The sequence below is a fragment of the Urocampus carinirostris genome, chromosome 20 (genome assembly GCF_059441175.1).
Source record: "Urocampus carinirostris isolate Australia breed hairy pipefish chromosome 20, RoL_Ucar_1.0, whole genome shotgun sequence".
Lineage (NCBI taxonomy): Eukaryota > Metazoa > Chordata > Actinopteri > Syngnathiformes > Syngnathidae > Urocampus > Urocampus carinirostris.
The window spans coordinates 20,065,719-20,085,616 of NC_142368.1; the positions used below are offsets into that span (position 1 = coordinate 20,065,719).

Genomic DNA, 19,898 nt, shown 5'->3' on the forward strand with positions numbered 1-19,898 from the left:
TTCTCCAAAAGAGGTCATTCACCCCTGAGATGGTATCGCTCCCCTGCAGGTCACGGTCGATGATTGCCCCATAAGAGTGTTTTAGTGGCTCATTTGACACAGCCGAGCAATTACAACTCCATCCGTTTTCTGTCGCTTGAAAATTGACTGAAGACTGCGTGGCGCCACATTTCTTAGAAGGCCTTTGTCATTGAGCAATAAAGCACAAATTCCTCACACCTCGACCTACCGTATGTCCTGTATAGGTTCTGATTGAGGAGGGGGGTTACTGAATTGGAACGGCGGTGCGTAATTTCCTGCATACGGCATTCGTGTCGTGACTGCTGTTGCAGTCCTGACGCATTGAGCTCCGGGCCACATTCACACTTTCTCTCTACTCTTGCTTCTGTGCTTATCAGCTGTGAAATGGCAAAGGACTTTTCCTCCCACCCTTTTTTTAGTCTTGCAGAGTCTTTATTCCCTCCTCGTACAGGAGCTACTTTAGTTTAATCTCTTCGGCGACTCCTGCAGACTCGAAAAAGGTTCCCGCTTCTTAAGTGGAGCCGAAACCTAGTTTGTCCGGCATCTGAACCAACTTTTAGATTAGAACCCCGGGATACAGCGACCTCGCATTACAGTGGAACCTCGGTTCTCGACCATAATCCGTTCCAGAACCCTGTTCGAAAACCGATTTGGTCGATCACGGAAAATAGTTTTTCCCATTAAAAGTAATGTAAAATTGTTTTAATTCGTTCCAACACCCTGAATGTTTACCATGAACGTAAACATGAAGCTAACCCAGGCTAATCGTACATTCGCGTAATCTTCCGTACGAAAGATTACGCTAACATGAACGTGTAAAAATGAAAAAATCAGGTCGTTTAATCGTCATTTAGCACCGGGGTCTCCACAACAAGTGGTGAGCGGTTAAAGGATAAAGAAAAGATTTATGAATAGGATTTTGTGTAGGACCTTTGTGGTGGTCTGCAGAAGCCATGCTCTATTCCCTTGAAAGAAGGGAAACTCGCACATCTTCTTCATATTTTGCTATTATTTCTTTCTTAAATGCAATAGTTGTACCCACTACTCTTCTTTTTTCACCTGTAGCAACTTTGCTGCTTGCACCGACCTTCTTCCGAGGCATAATTAGGGGTTAAAACACTCCGTTCACCAATATTAAAAACGAAAGCAAAAAGAAGTGCGCGGTCACGTGACAACAGTTCTTCACGAGGGGTGGGGGCAATCTACCCCCATACGCCGCTCAGCATCGCCCCTAGCGTACCGGCGTTCGAACTCCGATTTTTTTGAACGAAAAGCGAAGCAAGAATTTCTCGAAATTTTTGGTCGAGAACCGATTTGTCCGAACTGAGAGGCGTTCGAAAACCGAGGTTCCACTGTACCACGTTTTCGTTTTACCCTCAACTAAGCTAAACGCATCCTTAAATACTCCCCAGCGACCGCCTTTTCAAACTGTTGTTGGGGCAGAAAGTTCAGATCTTACAAGACCTGAACGACCAGACTAGTGTGTTGATTGATTTAGGGAAGAAGCAATTACTCAAACCGCCGTCTGAAGTTGTTGCATGGTTTTGATTTTACATTTCCATGCTTTATATTTAGTATTATTAATACCGTATACTTTCCCATCTGGAGCGCAACGATAACTACTTTGTTCTAGCAACACAATAACTAGTTGATTCTGAAATGACATTTTTTCAAACCCTCTTAAGACATTTTCCCAATGATAACAAATTATTTTGCATGCCATGTACATTTACCTCTCTTAAGATGCCTGTCTGCTATTGGCTCAACTGCATCTCACAACGCCTTTTTCTTCATAGAATGCTGTGTGTTTTGTAAAGAATTTGCGAGTCAGCGATACAACACTGCATCCACTATGGGTCCCAAGAGCTTGCAGTGATACTAAAGTAAAAATGATAACCATGGATACAAAAGAATACGCCCATAACCAATTGATAATCGGCACCATTATTAAAAATGAGGAGGTATTTAATGCAAGGGAATCTAATCCTCACAAGTGGGAGTTTTAAAATTAGATTTACTTTGAATCCAGTCTCCTGCTACTCCACTTTACCAGCTCAAGCCACGTCATGCCATTTATCCTTTAAGATGCACGTAAATTATCTGTAAGTAGTACTTACTATGTACTGTTATTTTAATTTGTGGCAGGGGGTGGGGTACACATTACTGTAGGTTTCACTTTGTGATTCTCACTTTGGAATGGAATAGTGTCGTATTTCAGGAGTCATGTACATAAGTAAATACATTCCGCAAGTTGACACCCATTCACTGCTAAAAACATCAAATAAACCTTCTCAAATGTGAATTTCCCACTTAAGGTCAGTAATTTGTACAATTTGTCAGTATAAAGAAAAAATACTAACCATGTGTTGACTAAGCAATATAAATTTTGACAAATGCATACAAGCTTATACCTATATTTTGATGCAAATACTTAGTCTGTAAAACTTTTTAATTTCAACGTTTCTCTGTAGGCATACGCCCCAAACAGTTACAGACACCAAATATCCACGATAAAGCCCAGAAATTGTAGCTCGTGATGGGTTTTGCCCCAAAGCCCGACACAAAATGCGCCGGTCACGCCCACGCAGCTGTTTGAACAGCAAACAATGGGCTGACTCAGGCACACATTAAGAAAATGACTACTCGGATTGCGACGCGTTTATTTATACCAGTTAATTTTGCGAGTGAATACGTTCTCCTTACAAAGCCTCAAATGTGTGTGTTTTCTTGCGTGGGCGAAGTTCGTTGTGTTGGTTGAACACAAACCCCCGGTTCCCAAGATAAAAACATTACAATGACAATAGCTTATAGTAAGCACAACATACGTGTACAATATTAAATACAGTTATAAAATAAATAAACATGTGAAGGAAAAATGGCATTTTAGATTTCTTTGCTTTAATTGGGCCCTTATTTTATTAATAGTCCCAATTGTCAATGGGTTACAGCCAAATTCCTTAGCGAGGGTGACGATAAGTGTGCATTCATATTTTTTTAATCAACGCAAGCTCCGTTTGTATGGTTATCATGTTTTTTGCTTCTCCCTTTAGCATCACTGCAAGTCTTGGTACTCATAGCAAATAAAAACTAGTCCAAAGAATACAATATTGTATCACAGAGTTGCAAAGTCTTTCCAAAATATGCAAGATTCTGAGCTGAACAAAGAGAGAAAAGCATTGTGGGTGTTAGTTCAGCCAAACGCAGACCGGCCACCTTAGTTACACAACTCGTCATATGCGGAAATACCCCAAAGTTTGAATTGTGCAAGTTGTTGATGTCGTACAGTGGGGAAAATACCATAACCACGGGCTGAAAAAACAACATAATTCAGAACCGTAAAGTGAAAACTTCCACATGCATGTTTTCTGTATGATTATGAAATATGAGTACTCCCCTGCCTAGTTTGTGTATGATGAATATCCTGCATGTTTACACAATCATCATAACAAATACAAGTTGCATCAAGGCAATTTAAACTAATTATAATTTCACCCCCCTAAAAATCTAATCAACCTCGCACCCTATTTAAAAAAAGCGACAGCAGTAATCTCCTGGGTTTCAGTTTTGCCATTCCCAATGTGAAACGACTTTTCCCCCCAACACGGTCCTTTTAATGAACACCCGGCGGCAACAGCATGACGCTTCCATTGAGCGAAACTCCACTTTGTCCCAGAGGAGCGCTCGTGTACTTCTAATGTGTATGGACATGGATGTCCAGGCAACAGCTCGGTCGGGGTCCAGGAAACGTTTAAAAGGACGGCCCATTTCGCTCAACCCATTTATAAACATTCCTTCTATGATGTACAGTACTCCCTTGTTATTTTAGGAATCATGCATTCTGAATTATTTTCTATTCATAGATTCCATGGATAAATAAATACTTTTTGGCATTATGGCATCAATTTACAAGCGTCTTAATATTGCTTCCTCGGATACGATTGGAGCGATCCGAATTAATCGTTTACATGCTGTTTGCAAGAAAATGTATGTGGGGCAACCATAAATAGACATTTAACCTGTGACATTAAATGAATTCATGTCGCTCACTTAAATCAACAAAATACAGTGAGCCGTTTCCAATTTAAGCTCAAATATAGTTTGCCAGAAGCAACAATTTACACTAAAAATTAGCTGGAAATACCATTAAATTTGGACTATAAGTTGCAGTTTATGCAACGATGCGGCTGATTGATGCATCTTTTTCTAACGGCCGCCAGGGAAGCCCGAGCAGTTACGGTAAGCGTGAGACAGGAGTAATATAGGTGAAGAAAACGCAAGTTTCATGTTCCGTATTTTCCAAACTATAGGGTGCACCGGGTTATAGGGCGCACCCCCAGAAAAATAGTTTTTGGTCCTATATCTTCCATGGATAAGGCGCACCGGATTATAAGGCGCTACAATGGGAACGTCGACAAAACAGTCAGATGATTCAGTCAAACTGATTACCCCCTTAACATTCCCAAAGCTTGCAAAGAAGCAAATACGTGTCGTAGACACATGCAGATGCGGTGTCCGTACGATGCCATTCAAATGCGTCGTTTCAAATATCATTCGAAAGGTTAAAGTCTTGGGATTCAAGAAATGCCAACCATTCCTTAGTTTCTATTTTCTTTTTCGCTCGCAACTTTACTGTGCATATGACAATAAACACTTGGAATTGAGTTTAATTCACTCAACTCATCACAGCAACATCAAGATCGTTCTAAAACAAGATACCGGGAAAATATAAAGCCGCATAGCTCACCTAAGTTCTCACGTTCAATAATGATACGCAATAATGGTCTTCTTACAACCGTGAGTGTAGTAAATCCAGGAGAGTAAAATGTTTACAAATACAGACTAATGAAAAATGTTTCTTTATGGCGTAGTTTAGCAAGCTTGCTATTCAGTCATCTTTTTCAACCAATTGCGGGGTTTGTTTTGGCCCTCTAGCCTATCCGAGGCTCTGAATAACTTCAGCCAATGGCGATCGATTTGACTGATGATTGACACATCTTTTTTGGCCAATTGCAGGGTTTGAATCGGCCCTTTAGCCTATCCGAGGCGCCGAATAACTTTAGCCAATAGCGATCGATTCAAATAATGATTGACACATTGGTTAGCCAATGAAACGCCGGTATATAAATCCCAGCATACACCGCGGACTACTCCACGTTCGGGGGAAAATAAAGTTGGCGGCTGTTGCGTAAGTTGCGAGACCTTGCGATTTAATATTGAGCCATATATAAGGCGCACTGTATTATAAGGCGCATGGACAGCTTTTGAAAAAAAATTAAGACTTTTAGGTGCGCCTTATAGTGCGGAAAATACGGTAACTTCAGGCTTTGTGCATGAATAAACCTAGCATGAAAACTCTCGTCACGGAAAAGGTGTCATTCAAAAGGGGAGCACAAACTACGATACTTTTTGTTGACATATCTCTATTATTTGTAATTGCAACATCGATTGCAGCCTGGTCATCCTGAAACGGGGATTACCACATGTGCGGTCCCTTCTCAAGGTTTCTTCATTTTCCTCATGTTGAGGTTTTTGAGCTTTTCCTTGACGAGACCCCTAATACATACATATGGTCTCTAATTTGCGGAAATTCACTCAAGGGTGGGATGGAACGGATTAACTGTGAAAATAGAGTGAATACAGTTATTTGTTACTTTAGATCCTCTTTGTAATTACAATTCTGAGGTTTGAAGCCCTTGTTGATAACACTAAATGTGAGCTATCAAAACTGAGTTTTTCAGGGGTGGTGGGCATGAGAAGATGCTACAAACTGTTTATTGGGTAATACATTTCACATTTAATGACAAACCCAGTTGAAAAATCTTAAATCATCCGATAACAGAAAAGAATAAATCCAATAGTTTCCCTTTGAAATGAATGTGGAACTTCAGTGCAAACTAAAGGAGGCTGGACTCACATGCTAAGCGCTGGTCGACAGCTCCGGTTCTGATCAACATCAGCTTCAATCCTTTAGTTGCGTTATTATTTACTCGAGGAGGGTGAGCAGCGGTGGAGCGGCTCAGTCGGCCGTTTTCCACCGGCAGTTGTGGTCATTAGGCTCGCTCTGTCACCGCGGGGGAGTCCTCTTTCAGTGCGTTGCGCACTCTGGACTCCAGCTGGTCGGCTCCGGGCCGGGAATCCGGCTTGGCGGCCAGCATGTCTGAGAGAAGGACGCATATTGCCGGCCCAAGAGGGGCGGGCGGCGGCAGCGGGCCGGCCCGCTTCCACTTCATGGGAATGCACAGCTGGAGCTCGGTGTTCTCCCACAAAGCTTCGCCCAGGGGCATCAACCAGCGACCCTTACACACATAAGCGCCTGGAGGAGGAAACAGTAGAAGAAAAGCCATCATGAAGCCATCTCATTATTAGCTCCGGTCCTAACGGTGAAATCTAGAATTACTTCTTTAGCACGTTTTACAGACGGGGGGGAAAAAAAAGAAAAGAAATAAAACCATAGGATATAAGGGTAAATTAGGAATATTAAATTCTACTTTCTCTGGATTTTTGTGTGTGACCTTTTTTAAAAAGTAACTGATGACTAAAACTGTTGGATTTGCAATTTGAAGCCTTTTTGTTGATTACATCTCTAAGTGATTTGCACTTATTGTCCAATATTTGTTTATTTTGATGAAATTTCTGGTTGCTAAATAATTTCAATAACCCTTGTGATGATAACACCAGTTGTTATGCAGTTCTCACAGCCCCTTCCTGTATTGGGATGTTGTTTTTAAGCTGTTTCTATCTGACAAGTTTATTGTTATTAGGAATATAAGTATCACTATAGCCGGTGATAATATATGATAATGTAATTTACAGTTGTGATGCCCCTTGAGTTATATTTGCCAAGTCTTGCAATAATCACTCGTTTTTATGTCCCTTGATTTCTGATAACGTAGTTGCCCTGTATTTGTTACAATGGTATTGATATCAGTTGCTCGACAGTTGCTAAATATCTTGCAATTGATATGATACAGTTTTGCTTGTTTTACTTTTAATGGTGGCATATATATTCTATACATACATACCGATTAACTGTCAAAACCCTCCTCCCTCCATCTCACGATACTTGCTGCCCGTCTCAGCTCCATTTGGAGCAGAGCTTTTAGCCACTCTGCCCCCCAGCTCTGGAACTCATTGACTCCGGAATTCCGCCACCCTGTTCACCTTCAAATCCGGACTCAAAACCAACCTCATCAGACTTGCCTTTTCATGATTATCTGCCTCACATACCGCTCCCTCTTTAAAGCTCTACTGTTTTTATTTGCTATTTATTACTTGCTTGTTTTATTGTTGTATGGTACTCTGAACAGTGACCTTGGGTGTCCTGAAAGGTGCTTTGAAGTAGAGTGTATCATTATTATTATTATACAATCTAAAGAATACAGTTCTTTTTCAGTAAAGAAATTGAAATACTTATGATCCCCAATTCTTTAGGACTACAAAGTGTTTTCCAAAACAGTAACAGCCCATTCCACTGAACGGTGGATGAAAGTGCCAAAAGTGACTTAATGTCAATAACCGTGACCTGATGCAAAGTCAAACGCTGTGAATGTGTGACTGTTGAAAAAGCAAATAGTCAAGGCTTGGAGCAATTTTTATCCATCTGTGAAATGCGGCCATCTGCCTCTTCCATTATCTGCCTGACAAAGAGGATTTTGGACTTCTAAATTTCAATTTTTTTCCTCTGTTCTTTTTGGGGGGGATGCTACAGAAATCTTACAACTTTTCCAACCATTTCGATCCAAACCCATTAGAGCGGCACTAACCCTTAAACGTTTTTAACAAACACAAAGCTCATATCACCCTGACAACAGGTTGACTAAGGAGCTTGGGGGTTGTAATCAATCATTTGAGCAGAATTTTTTTAAATACCCTGACAGTGAAGCATGTTTCTGCTGCAGGCCCCAGGCTGTCACATAAAAATAAGAATAATCTAAAGGTCATTTTCCTTTGGTCAGACAGTTTAAAAACAATATATATGAGTCTCAAGGCTGATTTCAAGGAAAATGCCACCAGCTCACCTCCATTTTTCATTAGCATCAAAATTCAATTCATCTTCATTAAAGTAGACCCTGACTAAAAAGGCCGTGTTCAAATTAACGCCTGTTAATCCAGCAGTCAAATTTTTATCTGGGATTCCCACAGCGACATCTTTGCACACACGCGCGCCGTCATCTTGAATTAAGAGGAATATAGCCGCTTTAATCCCTTCTCAAAATTTGCCATCATTCCTCATCTGGCCGCCGTTTACGCGAACGATTAAACAGCCATGCTCGACGACGGCATGATGTATGGTATATGACACCTTTAATATGTCGCAGTTAATGGAGTCAAACTCTATTCAGTGCGCCGCCAACCTGTGAGATCTTGCGCACACACACACAACCTTTTTGACCTCTGCCTGTTCTGCATATGGAAATTTCTGTCCTCTGATCAAAGTCAACAAATTCCTCCATCTCGGGGGGCTTGAGAAGTATTATCGTTACCGTTTAACACCTTATGAAACAATGTTTGACTCACCAAGTTGTTCCTGTGTGGTTCCTTCTTCCATGAAGGTGAGTCTTTCCAGTACGGCCCAAAACATCACACCTAGCGAAAAAATGTCGGCCTGGGCCGTGTAGCTCAGTCCGCCCCAAACCTCTGGAGCCATGTAGAAGTCGGAGCCGCAGGTGGAAGAAAAGTGCTTTCTCGACAGGTTTCCATCCACCGGACCGCCGCTCAACTTGCTCAGCCCAAAATCTGCGACCTAAAAGCAGAAGGCATGCACCGTTCTCTACAATGAAGGACGGAATGTTTGACATTTCCAGAAATAAATAGCTTTGAATATGACAGCAATACAGTAGACTCCCAGGATATGGCCACCACACCTTACGACACTTTCACTTTATGAAGTGGGAATGTTTCTTAACACCTGTTTACAGCATTTTACCCATTATGAAACATTAACAAAATAATTTTTGCATGGCCAGAAACTCAAACTTTGCAGTGTTGGTGTGAGATACCCGTCTGCTTAAATGCTGGTCTACTATTGGTTTGTGTCACAGCACCATGAAAATACTTATATGCTTTTGACTAAAATACATCCCACAATGAGTTCCTCTTTATTTCGTTCTCAATATTGTCTTTTTGTAATGTGTTAGCTGTGGTTCCCATAAATTGCAGTGTATGCTAAAGGGAGAAGTATAAACAACAATAGAAGAGAAGCTTGCAATTACCGAGAAATACAAAGAAGGCACGGAAATGGCTTACCTTCTAAGTTGCATGGCTCAAACAAATCGACCACCAGGACTGGTATTAAAAATAAGGAAGTAGTTAAATATGGAAATCTTTTAAGCCAGGCAAATCCTTGCGTATGAACGCTTGAAAATCAGTTTTAATTTGAATCCGCAATCTCTTCCCACCTTCTGCATCCACCCAGTAACTCTGTATTACCAGCTCACATATCACATCATACTTAAATAAAAAATAAGTCTCCTTCACATGTACATTTATTTACAATGTTGTTTAATAATATACAGAAATCACATGGTTTACGTTTCACAGTTTCACTACCTGACTGATTTTCTGCATTCTGATTGTCTAATCATTCTCCCCACTTATTATTATTTGATAGTACGTTAGTTTGTAAAAAACAATATATGAAAACGAGGGAGGGGGGTCACCAACCTTTTTGATGGCGAGAGCAATTTTTTTCCTGATTGGCACGAAGCGCTACCAGTTTGATATGAATTTCGAAAATGGCAACTTGCCATGTTGTTACTATGTTATTGGACTCAGTCAACCACTAAAATATCATGCCAGTTAGAAATCTAATTTTCTGGAGAATCACTATGACCCGTCACGGTTGAGCTTTTTTCAGAACCTTTCTGAGGGCTACTCAGGTGTTTTTTGGGGGGTGCCAGGTGCCTGAAGGCACCACGTTGGAGACTCCTGGTTTGAAAAGCACTGTATTTTCCGCACTGTAAAGAGCACGTAAAAGCCTAGATTTTTTTTTTTAAAAGCTGACCATGTGCCGTATGTAAGCATTAAGATTTTTTTTTAGCTTCTGTTTATATCTGGAGTACCGGGGGTTCGGGACTAATTACCGTAGGTTTTTATCCACCGCTATGCATCAATTTTACTTTGTGATCCCCACAACAGAACAAATGAATGTCATCCTGGAGTCTACTGTATTAATATCGAAACTTGGAAGTGACAAGAAAATTAAAATGCATCCAATTACCTTAAAAATGGGTCCTGTCTGTGTAACACTGACAAGCACATTATCAGGCTTCAGGTCTCGATGGGTGATACCAAGACGATGCAGGAAGGCCATTGCGCTGCTTAGCTGCCGCACCACACTTTGGTTCACGTGGTCGTCCAACGGCCTGGAAAGCAGGTACTGATTCAAGTCACCTCCATCACAATACTCCATCACCAGCCACAGAGAAGAACATTGCTGGGATCCTGTCTGCTCAGTCTCCTGAAGGCGCAACCTCTTCCTGGATCTATTTGGAGACCTTTTTGGTGTTGAAAGGTAAGGAGAGTTTGATGTTAGAATGTTGGTTCTGTCTTGAAGTCTAGATAAAGAGCTAGTTCTCCTTTGGGTGTTGGACCAGGAGTTATCCTTTTGACCAACACTTCCCTTTAGCACACTTTCAACGAGATGTATAGGCAGCTTCCCCTTTCTTAAAGGCTTTATCCTCCGCCCAGTCTGCAGAAGGCAGCTGTGCAGTGCAATAACATTGATGTGGTTCTTGGCTGTGACTCGCATCGCCCACAGTTCTTGCAAGTAAAGTTCAATGCATTCCGGGTTCTTGCAAGGCAGGCGTTTGATGGCCACTCTTTGTCCTGTTTTGGAGATGTGGCCCTCAAAGACGACACCGTAACTTCCTCGTCCTACTTCCCTTTCCAACGTGTACAGCTCCTCCATGTCTGTAAAATGATCATAATACATATATACATATATATACATATAACCATTCAGCGTTCCCTTGCCGTGTCACTGTTTGACTTTTGCCTACATGGCATATTGCAGATTTCAGCAGATACGCGGCTTTTTGCAATTGAATCCATATGCATGCACAGCTACGTTGAAAATGATAAAACAAACTATGGCAATTGGAAAACTCTGTCTTACTAAGACCTATTCAGATTGTTGTGCACACTTGCATAATCGGACAGTTTCTTCCGAAGGGCCATCACAACCCTAAAAAAGCACGCAAAACAGAAAATATGTATTTTGCAACTTATTTGGGACTCTTTTTGTTGCAGCTAAATATTTTTGTTGCTGTTAGGTGTTATTGCAGTATGTTTTATTCCAAAGCTGTTAAGAAGCACTATTCTTAAAAAAACAACAACAAAGTAATCATTGCACTATTGTTATGGGCGGTCTCTAAGCACTACTTTGTAAATATTTTTCCTATTTATCCTCTCTTTAATACATGTTTCCTATGGAGTGCATTGTATATAATGTTTCACAACCTTGATGTCAATGACAAAAAGGGCATAAAATTGAATTCTATATTAAGTTTCCATCCAATTACAGTACTGCCTGCATGTCAACGTACCCAATGATTACAGATACGATTCTATTCTATACAAAATAGAATTTAGGCGGGATTATTACACATCTATCCTGATATTTTTTTATCTTAATTGGACCTGTTAAGTCTTTTATTGCGTTTATCTTGGAGTCCCACGTCTAAACTCGTTGTTAAAATTTGTATAAATGACAACAAAAGCAATTCTATTTACTGCCATTGTGTATAAAAGTAGCGTATAAACACACATTTTCTTTATTGATTTGTTAAACATAAATAGAAATACTTAACATTAGAATGTGATGGAAGTACCCCCAGCCACCCCCACCGACTTCAAAAGGCATAAGAGCAAGTGTGCTGTTCTCAAACGCACATTTCCATGACATTTTTAACATTCGACAGCATTTATAAAAGCAACGTTAGCATGCAGCTAAACAAGAACTTTAAAATATTTAATGTTCGAGAGGACACAAAATGGCGCTTGATCGAATGTTTGAAACGTAAACAGACAATGTCAACAGCACACGGCACTTTTATCAAATAATTCTCAATTTACAACATTTCAGACTTCACTTACCCTCAACTTTATTGAAACCACAAACGGTGTCAAATTTGGAGGAAAAGTTTTAAGCAACGACCTGGCATGGCAAATTTGTCGAAATTTTCCGTTAAATAATGAAACAAATGTCTTTTCGTCTACTTCCCTATTTGGAACGGCCCGCGTAGAAAGTACAACAATTGCAATTGGCCGCAAGAGTTCAGCACCGTGTTTTGATTGGTTGTTTTACACAAGTTGAAATGACTTGCAGCCAATTGGAATGCTCACGGTTGTCTAATGACAAATAGTGTAGTTACGGTAATTAACGCTTGAAGACAGAGAAAAGGTTTTAGATAACTATTAATTAATCTCTGATTGTTTTGGTGAACTTAATGTGTGCTAATTTGAATGAATCCATAATGCCCCCAATAAGCAGGTAGGCGCCTTGAATGGCTGACTCCCTAGTAATAGTGCGTGAGTGTGTGTGTGAATGGGTAAGTGTGAAGCACATTGTAAAGCGCTTTAAGAGGTCTTCTGTGACTTGAAAAGCACTATATAAATGCAGACCATTTACCATTTAATTTCCAAGTGATTTAATTGAATGTGGAATGGCTCAATAAAGATCAGCAAACTTTTGTATTTTCGTTTTTGATGATCTTTATATTTTTTAAACATTTTTTGAATGTTTTTGTCAAGCCCCGAACTTACTCTAAAAACATACAATTATGATTATAAAAAATAAATAGAAATATACTATATTTGAATATGCATAGGCGGCTCAGTGGTGGTGGTTAGCGCGAGACCCTACATTGCGGAGGTCCAGGGTTCGATTCCAATATATGCAACTATCATATATATTTTTTTCTTTGTAGGAACTCAGTGTTTTGATGAAGAGAATTTAGAGATTATGAACTTTTTTATCCTAGTAGCATTTAAGAGTGCCATTATTAAACTTCCAGTGCGGAGTTTGCATGTTCTCCCCGTGCTTGCGTGGGTTTTTTCATAGGCACTTTGGTTTTCTCCCACATTCCAAAAACATGCATGTCAGGTTAATTGGCTGAATCCAAATTGTCCCTAGATGTGAATGAGCGAGTGAGTTTTCTGTCTCTGCATGCCCCGCGGCTGGCTGGCAACCAGAACAGGGTGTCCCCTTCCCAAAGATAGCAGGGATGGGCTCCAGCAAATAGATGGATTATTATATGTATATAAAATAGGAAAAACAGTATTGAAGAAGTATACCATTGTATTAGCAATTAAATATTAAATTACATTGGATGGCATTATAAAATGTCCATCCCAAAGAAAAAAAAATCCTTGTTTAGTTTACACAGAATTGTTTGGTTTTATACCAACCCAAAATATTGCTTTGTTTGGTACCAAAAAAAGACAGAATGTTTTATACAAATACATTTTGATTTGATATAATGATTACGTTTTTGTTATTGATGTAAATGTATTAATTCATCACAACGTTCAATACAAGATTCATAATGGTATGGCAATTAAAATTGTTTTTTCTTTCTGCAGGAACTCAGTGTTTGGATACAGAGAATTTTTGAGATCATTACCTTTTTTATCCTAGTAGCATTTAAGAGTGCTGTTTTGGGTTAAAAGTATATCTGGTAAAAAACTACCCCTTATAAAAATGGGGAGATGGAGGGGAAAAGGTGGAAAAGGGAATTAAGAAAAAAAGACAAAAGAAGATAAAGCAAACAAAGGGAACAGAAAATAGAAACAAAAATTAAACACTAAAAAAGAGATAAATGAAAATATGGGGAAAACAGGAAAAGGAAAAAGGGAAAAAGGGGAAGAAAAAATAAAAGAATGGGAAAAAGAGGAGAGAAGAGGAGAGAAAAAAAGGATAAAAAAATAAAGGAAAATGAGAAAAAGAGTAACAATAGGCGAAAAAGACGAAAAGCACAAAAAACAAACAAGAAAAAGGGAAAGGAGTAATAAAAAGGAAAAAGAGAAAAAAAGGGGATCATTTTAAAGTGTGTAGTTTGTGCATTTCCAGGTGCACTATACAAAACAGCCACATTTAGTGGTCAAAAATTACACTGCGTACCTTTAAGTAACTGTGGGAAGGAGACACATTGTAAGTGGGATATTTGAATCTGAAATTATTTAATATATTTGATGAAATCATCAACCATTACACAGTGAATTAAAATGCACTGAAGGATTAGGTCTTGTCTGAAAATCAGGTTCGGTAACACAGTTTTAAAATATATATAGTGGGGCTATCACAGGAAAAAAAACCTGAATATTTTGCTTTCATGGCTGAGTCAAAAAAGTTCCCCATTTCTCTCTGTGCTGGTGTGATTGAAGAGCCTAGCGCGTGAGAAACCCATATCAAAGGGGTGAAGAGCTGTCACCCCGGACCTGATGGGACAACACCCCTTACCAAGCACCCAACTCACTCCCTGAGGCCTCATCAACCCACGGGCATGCCATTCATACCCCTGGCAGGAGCATCTGCAGGAGAACCCGCCCCGAAGCCCAAAGCCAAACCACCAAGATACCCTGCCACCTCCAGCCTAGCACCAGGGGGATGGAGCATGGCCGACCCACACAGCACCACACCGGCCCAAAGCCCCATCTCCCCCTACCACATCCACCCCCTTCTCCATGCCCTGGCATCAGCCCCCACAAGTCAATGTTACATTTGGTTAATCGCATTGACGCACACAATACGGGTGCTATAGCAGTAACACTGGTAACAGATGCTATGTGTTGATAGAATTTAATAGGAAACTTAAGCGCGGAGACGCAAATCAATTGTGCGCTTGTGTGCGTATTTGTGATCCATTGCCTCTCTCGGCGATGTTAATCTTCAATACTCTTCATTACTCGGGCAGGATGAAGTCAGTCACACTTGACTCGTTTTTATCTCGGTACAAATGCCCTTCTATTATCATACGTCACCCGCTGACAGTCGCAGACGGCAGCTGTAATTTACACAATGTGCATTAAAGTTGGACAATCTAAGGGGATATGTTGTGAGCGAAAGAGGTTGAAAACAAATTTCCAGCCCACCAAAAATTCCAATACGACGTTACAAGCTTTGTGGAAAAAGAAATCCAATGAGAATTTAAACTGTAATCACCCTTGATCTTCGACACGCAGTGTTTCTATGGGAGCTTTGTTAAGCTAATTAAAGAGTCCGGCAATAGGAGGGGCAGCAGTAATTATTTCCTTGATTGAGGTCACCGCCCTCCCGTTTAATCCCGAAAAGGTCTATCCTGAGCTCCTCCCCGACATCAATAAACAAATAGCCTCGTCGCTATGACGTCATACGTTCCGCAACAGTGAAGATGGGAAAATCGGACCAAGGTGAATGCTGGAATGCATTCCCACTTTGAATTCCTGTACAATAATGTGAAGACATATCTGAAATGTTTGCTTGAATTTGGTTTTAGTTGCTCTATAAGTCTTCGTGGCATAGGGTTAAGTTAACTTATTCCTCCCCTTTGTCATTGTTGTTATGATATCCTGATTAAAGTACGCTAATCTATAAATGTTTGTGTAGTTTCAGTCAAATATTTTAAAATATTGAATGTGCTGTTCAGTTAACCCCCCCTTTTGTTATTCTTTGAATGTTATCCTGAATAAAATATGAAAACCTTTAAATGTTTGGGTGGTTTTAGTTAAAACAGACACTGTTTTGGTGGTCAAAAAATATTAAATGTGAGATTTCAGTTAACAATTTCTGCCCTTTTATGTCATTGTTTGCATGCTATCCTCATTAAAGTATGATAACCAATACATTTTTGGGTGGTTTTAGTTAAAGCAGGCACCGTTTTGGGGGCAGAAACTATTAATGTGTGATTTCAGGTACTTGTTCCTCCCTGTTATTTCATTTCTAGCATGAAAATGAAAACATAAAGAGGTTTGGGTGCTTTTAAGCCTTGAAGCAAAAAAACTGCCCTAAACCATGATGCACCCTCCACCATGACAAACTGTTTTAAATTGTTTGGTAAAAATGGGTCTTAATTGCCATTCGGCTTTCCTATAAACCTTTTTCTTCCATTGTCTTACGTCTTTTATGTCGCTTGCGTTTAGAAAAACGACTCAAACAATGTGCTCCTAAAATAGTGAAAAACATTTTTTAAAATGGCGAAGATCGTTTAAAAAAGTGATGTTTTAAGAGGAATTGATAGACCGTATCGTAAATGACTTTTTGAGAAATTGGTGTTCAACACGGACTGTAAGCAACATAGGGAGCGCGGGCCACAGACGGCCCTGGAGATTTATTTTTTTTTCGGTCCAATTTTTTTGTTTTTTTTAATTGAAAATCGATAAATTAAGGAGTGTGAAGTTTAGGAAAAATATGAGTGAGTGATTTTAGATGCGTTAAATCAAGATAATGCCAGAATAAAACCGAAAAAGATTAAATAATACCGAAAAAGATAGAATATTCCTGTTTTATGTTCAAAATTGGAAAATTAAGGACTGGAAAGACTAGAAAAAATATAATTGGGTGAATTGGAATAAATTAATTTGAGATAAAGGCATTTTTATACAAAAATATTGAAAACATTTTAATAAATATTTTCTTCTAATAAATTATGGAATGAAAATGTATCGATTGGAATACAAATGAGTAAGATAACTTGTTGCAGATCAAAATACGTCATTTACACATTAAATAGGTGAAGCTAAAATAGTAGATTTAATTGGTATGAAGAAAAAAATTCAAATTAAGTGAGATGATTATACGTCATTTTCGCATTGTACTGGTGAGCTAAAGAGCCAGTGTGAGAGGGCGCGTAAGGAAGGAATGTTATGTTGTGAATGGATTGTTGGCAGAGCAGGTACAGAAAGATAAGAGTAGGTAAAAGAAGATAGAAAGAGAGGAAAAAGAAAATACCGTAACTTCCGGACTATAAGCTGTTACTTTTTTCCCAAACGTTCAACCCTGTGGCTTATTCAGTGATGCGGCCAATTTATTTAATTTTTCTAACAGCTGCCAGCGGCGCTCGAGTACAAAAGGTAAGATTTAGACCGGTGGAATATACGCGCAGAGGAAGACTGCCACTTCTTAGCTTGTGCACAAATTAAATTAGTGTAGACGTATCCTCATCATGCAAATTGCAAAAAGAAAGACAGCTTTCAAGCTAAACGCAATCGAGCAGTCCGATACAGAAGGAATCAGAGCTATTGCACGTAAACTTTACTTCGCGAGCGTGTTGCTAGCGTGTTTTTGAATAAAGGAGAGTGGATCGACATCTATATGACAAAGTCTCTTTCCCATACTGAGGGGAGACGACTTTGATCAAGTCAATTATAAGGAGGTAGATGAGGACGGTTTACCGTGACTTCTACTTTTATGGTTTATTTTTCTTAACAGACCCATTTACTGTGTTGCGAGCGTGTTGCTAGTAGCGTTTTGCTACCCTTCACAGGCACGGTTTGGGATGAAAGTTATAATATTATTATTAAAGCTTTGAAAACTCGCTCGGTGTACCGTCTTTCTTTGTAAATATGTGGAACCATGTATAACATGTATTTGCAACTGCTCCGGGCACTCCGGTTTCCTCCCACATTCCAAAAACATGCATTTCAGGTGAATTGGCCGGTCCAAATTGTCCCTAGGTGTGAATGAGCGAATGAGTTGTCTGTCCCTGTGTGCCCTGCGATTGGCTGGCAACCAGTTCAGGGTGTCATCTGCCCACTGCCCGGAGATGGCTGGGATGGGCTCCAGCCCCCCCGCGACCCTAATGAGGATAAGCGGTACGGCTAATGAGATGAGATGAGATGAGATTTATTTTAGAGACTTATTCTGTTATGTTTTCCATGGGCGAATCAAAAAGAAGGGGCGAGTACAACGGGGGCTGACGTGAAGTGGAGTAAAGGTGAGACGTGTTTGTGGACGCAGCGGACAATAGTGGATGTATATTTTTCCCACCCTTACCTTTGGAAATATACTTTTTTTTCCCTTGGATTATTTTCAACTGGACCCGGACTCTGCAGGTCTGCATCAAACCTTAAGTACCAGCATCATTTTCCGTTCAATTTGCCGGCTGTGGTTTTTGAACTATATACTTTATGTTAAGTTACAATCGCAGGACTCAAAGTCGAGTTTGGGTTAATTTTGTGATTGTGTTACATGTTTTAATGAGGGCGCATGCGGCCTATATACATGTGCGGCTTATGTAAGTACAAAAGCGGTTATCCTCTTAAAATGTGGTGGGTGCGGCTTATTTAGGTGCGCTCTATAGTCCGGAATTTACGGTAAACATTAAGGATAAATACAGAAAAAGAAGAGTAGGTAAAAGAAGGTAGAAAAAGAGGGGAAATGAAAGTAAAAATTAAGGAAAAGAGAGACAAAGAGCATACAAGAAAGAAAGAAAGAGAAATGTAAAGGGGAAAGTTAATTAAATTAAAAAAAATAATTTGTTGAAAATTGGGTAAGACACTGAACCCCTAATACCCCTAATAAGCAGGTTAGCGCCTTACATGGTGCACGGCTGCTATTGGGAAATGTGAAGCACACTGTAAAGCGCTTTGGGGAAGTCTTGACTTGAAAAGCGCTATATAAATGCAGATCATTTCATTTTAAATCTAGCTGATTTAAAATTAATGGGTAAGTATGAAACACAACACCTTGTATAGTGCTTTTGGAGGTCTTCATTGACTTGAAAAGCACTGTATAAATGCAAACAGTTTACCATTTATAACAGTACTTTTATAGAAAAGCTACAAAAATAAAAGAAAATTATTACAAGGATGAATATCTAATTGAATGCAAATAAACATGGACATAATATATTGTTTTGCTTTAGAATAAGAAGAAAGAAATACCACAGAATACATACACAAATAATATTATAGAGAGAAGATGCTGAGCACAGAGGTAAGCAAAATAATCAAACAAGTTGTTCCACACGTGGGTCCGAGATAAACCTCTCGGGTTTAATTTCTTTTAATTCAGCCATTCACTTGCAGTTAATTACAAAGGAAGAAATGCAATGGCAAAGTATTACGATAATAAAAATTCTACTACATAAATACTTTAAAATACTACTTCTTGAATATTATGACAGAAATACTATGATAATACGACCAAAAAATACAAAAATACTATAGAAATACTACACAAACACTACATTATTTCATTGTTACAATAAGAAAATATTAGATATACTACGGAAATATTACTATGGAACTACTATGAAAATACTACCATGCGAATACTTCAAAATTTTATCCTACAGTAAAACTACTGCATTAACGCTGCTTTATAAGTCCTGGAGATGAAGCTAGGTGACGATGAAGTGCGGCTCTTGTCTCATTTGGACTCCACATGGCGAACCCCCATGGCCAGACCAAGGAGGTGCAGAAAACAAGATGTAAGAGGTAAGACAGTCTATATCAATTTTGAAGATAATCAAGTTATTAACAGGATCACAGAAGATAGAAGAACCAGGAAATGGAACGCAGAGGAAGGTATTAAATGAGTTAATAAAGGTGAGTGAAATAACAATGATCATAATATTGTAGTGTACAGTGTTCATTTTGCCCCGGAGGGGTGGTGGGACCTGGGGACTCGCATGCTCGGGGATCTGTGGGTCCCGGCAGAGATCTATAGGCCCCCAGGATTTAGTGTTATCGAGGTTGAGGTTGTAAATGGGTGACAAATACATAGTAGAAATCTATAAATTCATTCAGTTTTAATCATTAACTTATTAATTTATTTTCTGCATCGAATTGTTGTTGGTAATGTACCGATCAGGGGAATGGCCACAGGCCTGTCTTTTTTCATTTTCTCCTTTTATACTTCCTTTTTTCCTTAACTTCTATGTACAACATAATTCGTA

General features: G+C 39.4%; 1 protein-coding gene across 2 annotated transcripts; it reads right to left on the reverse strand.

Moving 5' to 3' along the window:
- Positions 1 to 5,775: 5,775 nt before the first annotated feature.
- On the reverse strand, positions 5,776 to 15,324 carry LOC148346512 (serine/threonine-protein kinase PDIK1L). Of its 2 annotated transcripts, none has more exons than XM_088324999.1 (4): positions 15,185 to 15,324; positions 10,241 to 10,932; positions 8,539 to 8,764; positions 5,776 to 6,334 (listed from the first exon to the last, which is right to left on the reverse strand). In XM_088324999.1, exons 2-4 carry the CDS (start codon positions 10,928 to 10,930, stop codon positions 6,072 to 6,074), a joined length of 1,179 nt encoding a protein of 392 aa, XP_088181125.1. In that variant the 5' UTR covers positions 10,931 to 10,932; positions 15,185 to 15,324; the 3' UTR covers positions 5,776 to 6,071. The 2 variants fall into 2 exon arrangements, with proteins under 2 accessions (XP_088181125.1, XP_088181124.1); XM_088324998.1 differs by lacking the exon at positions 15,185 to 15,324 and adding an exon at positions 12,118 to 12,267.
- Positions 15,325 to 19,898: the final 4,574 nt, after the last annotated feature.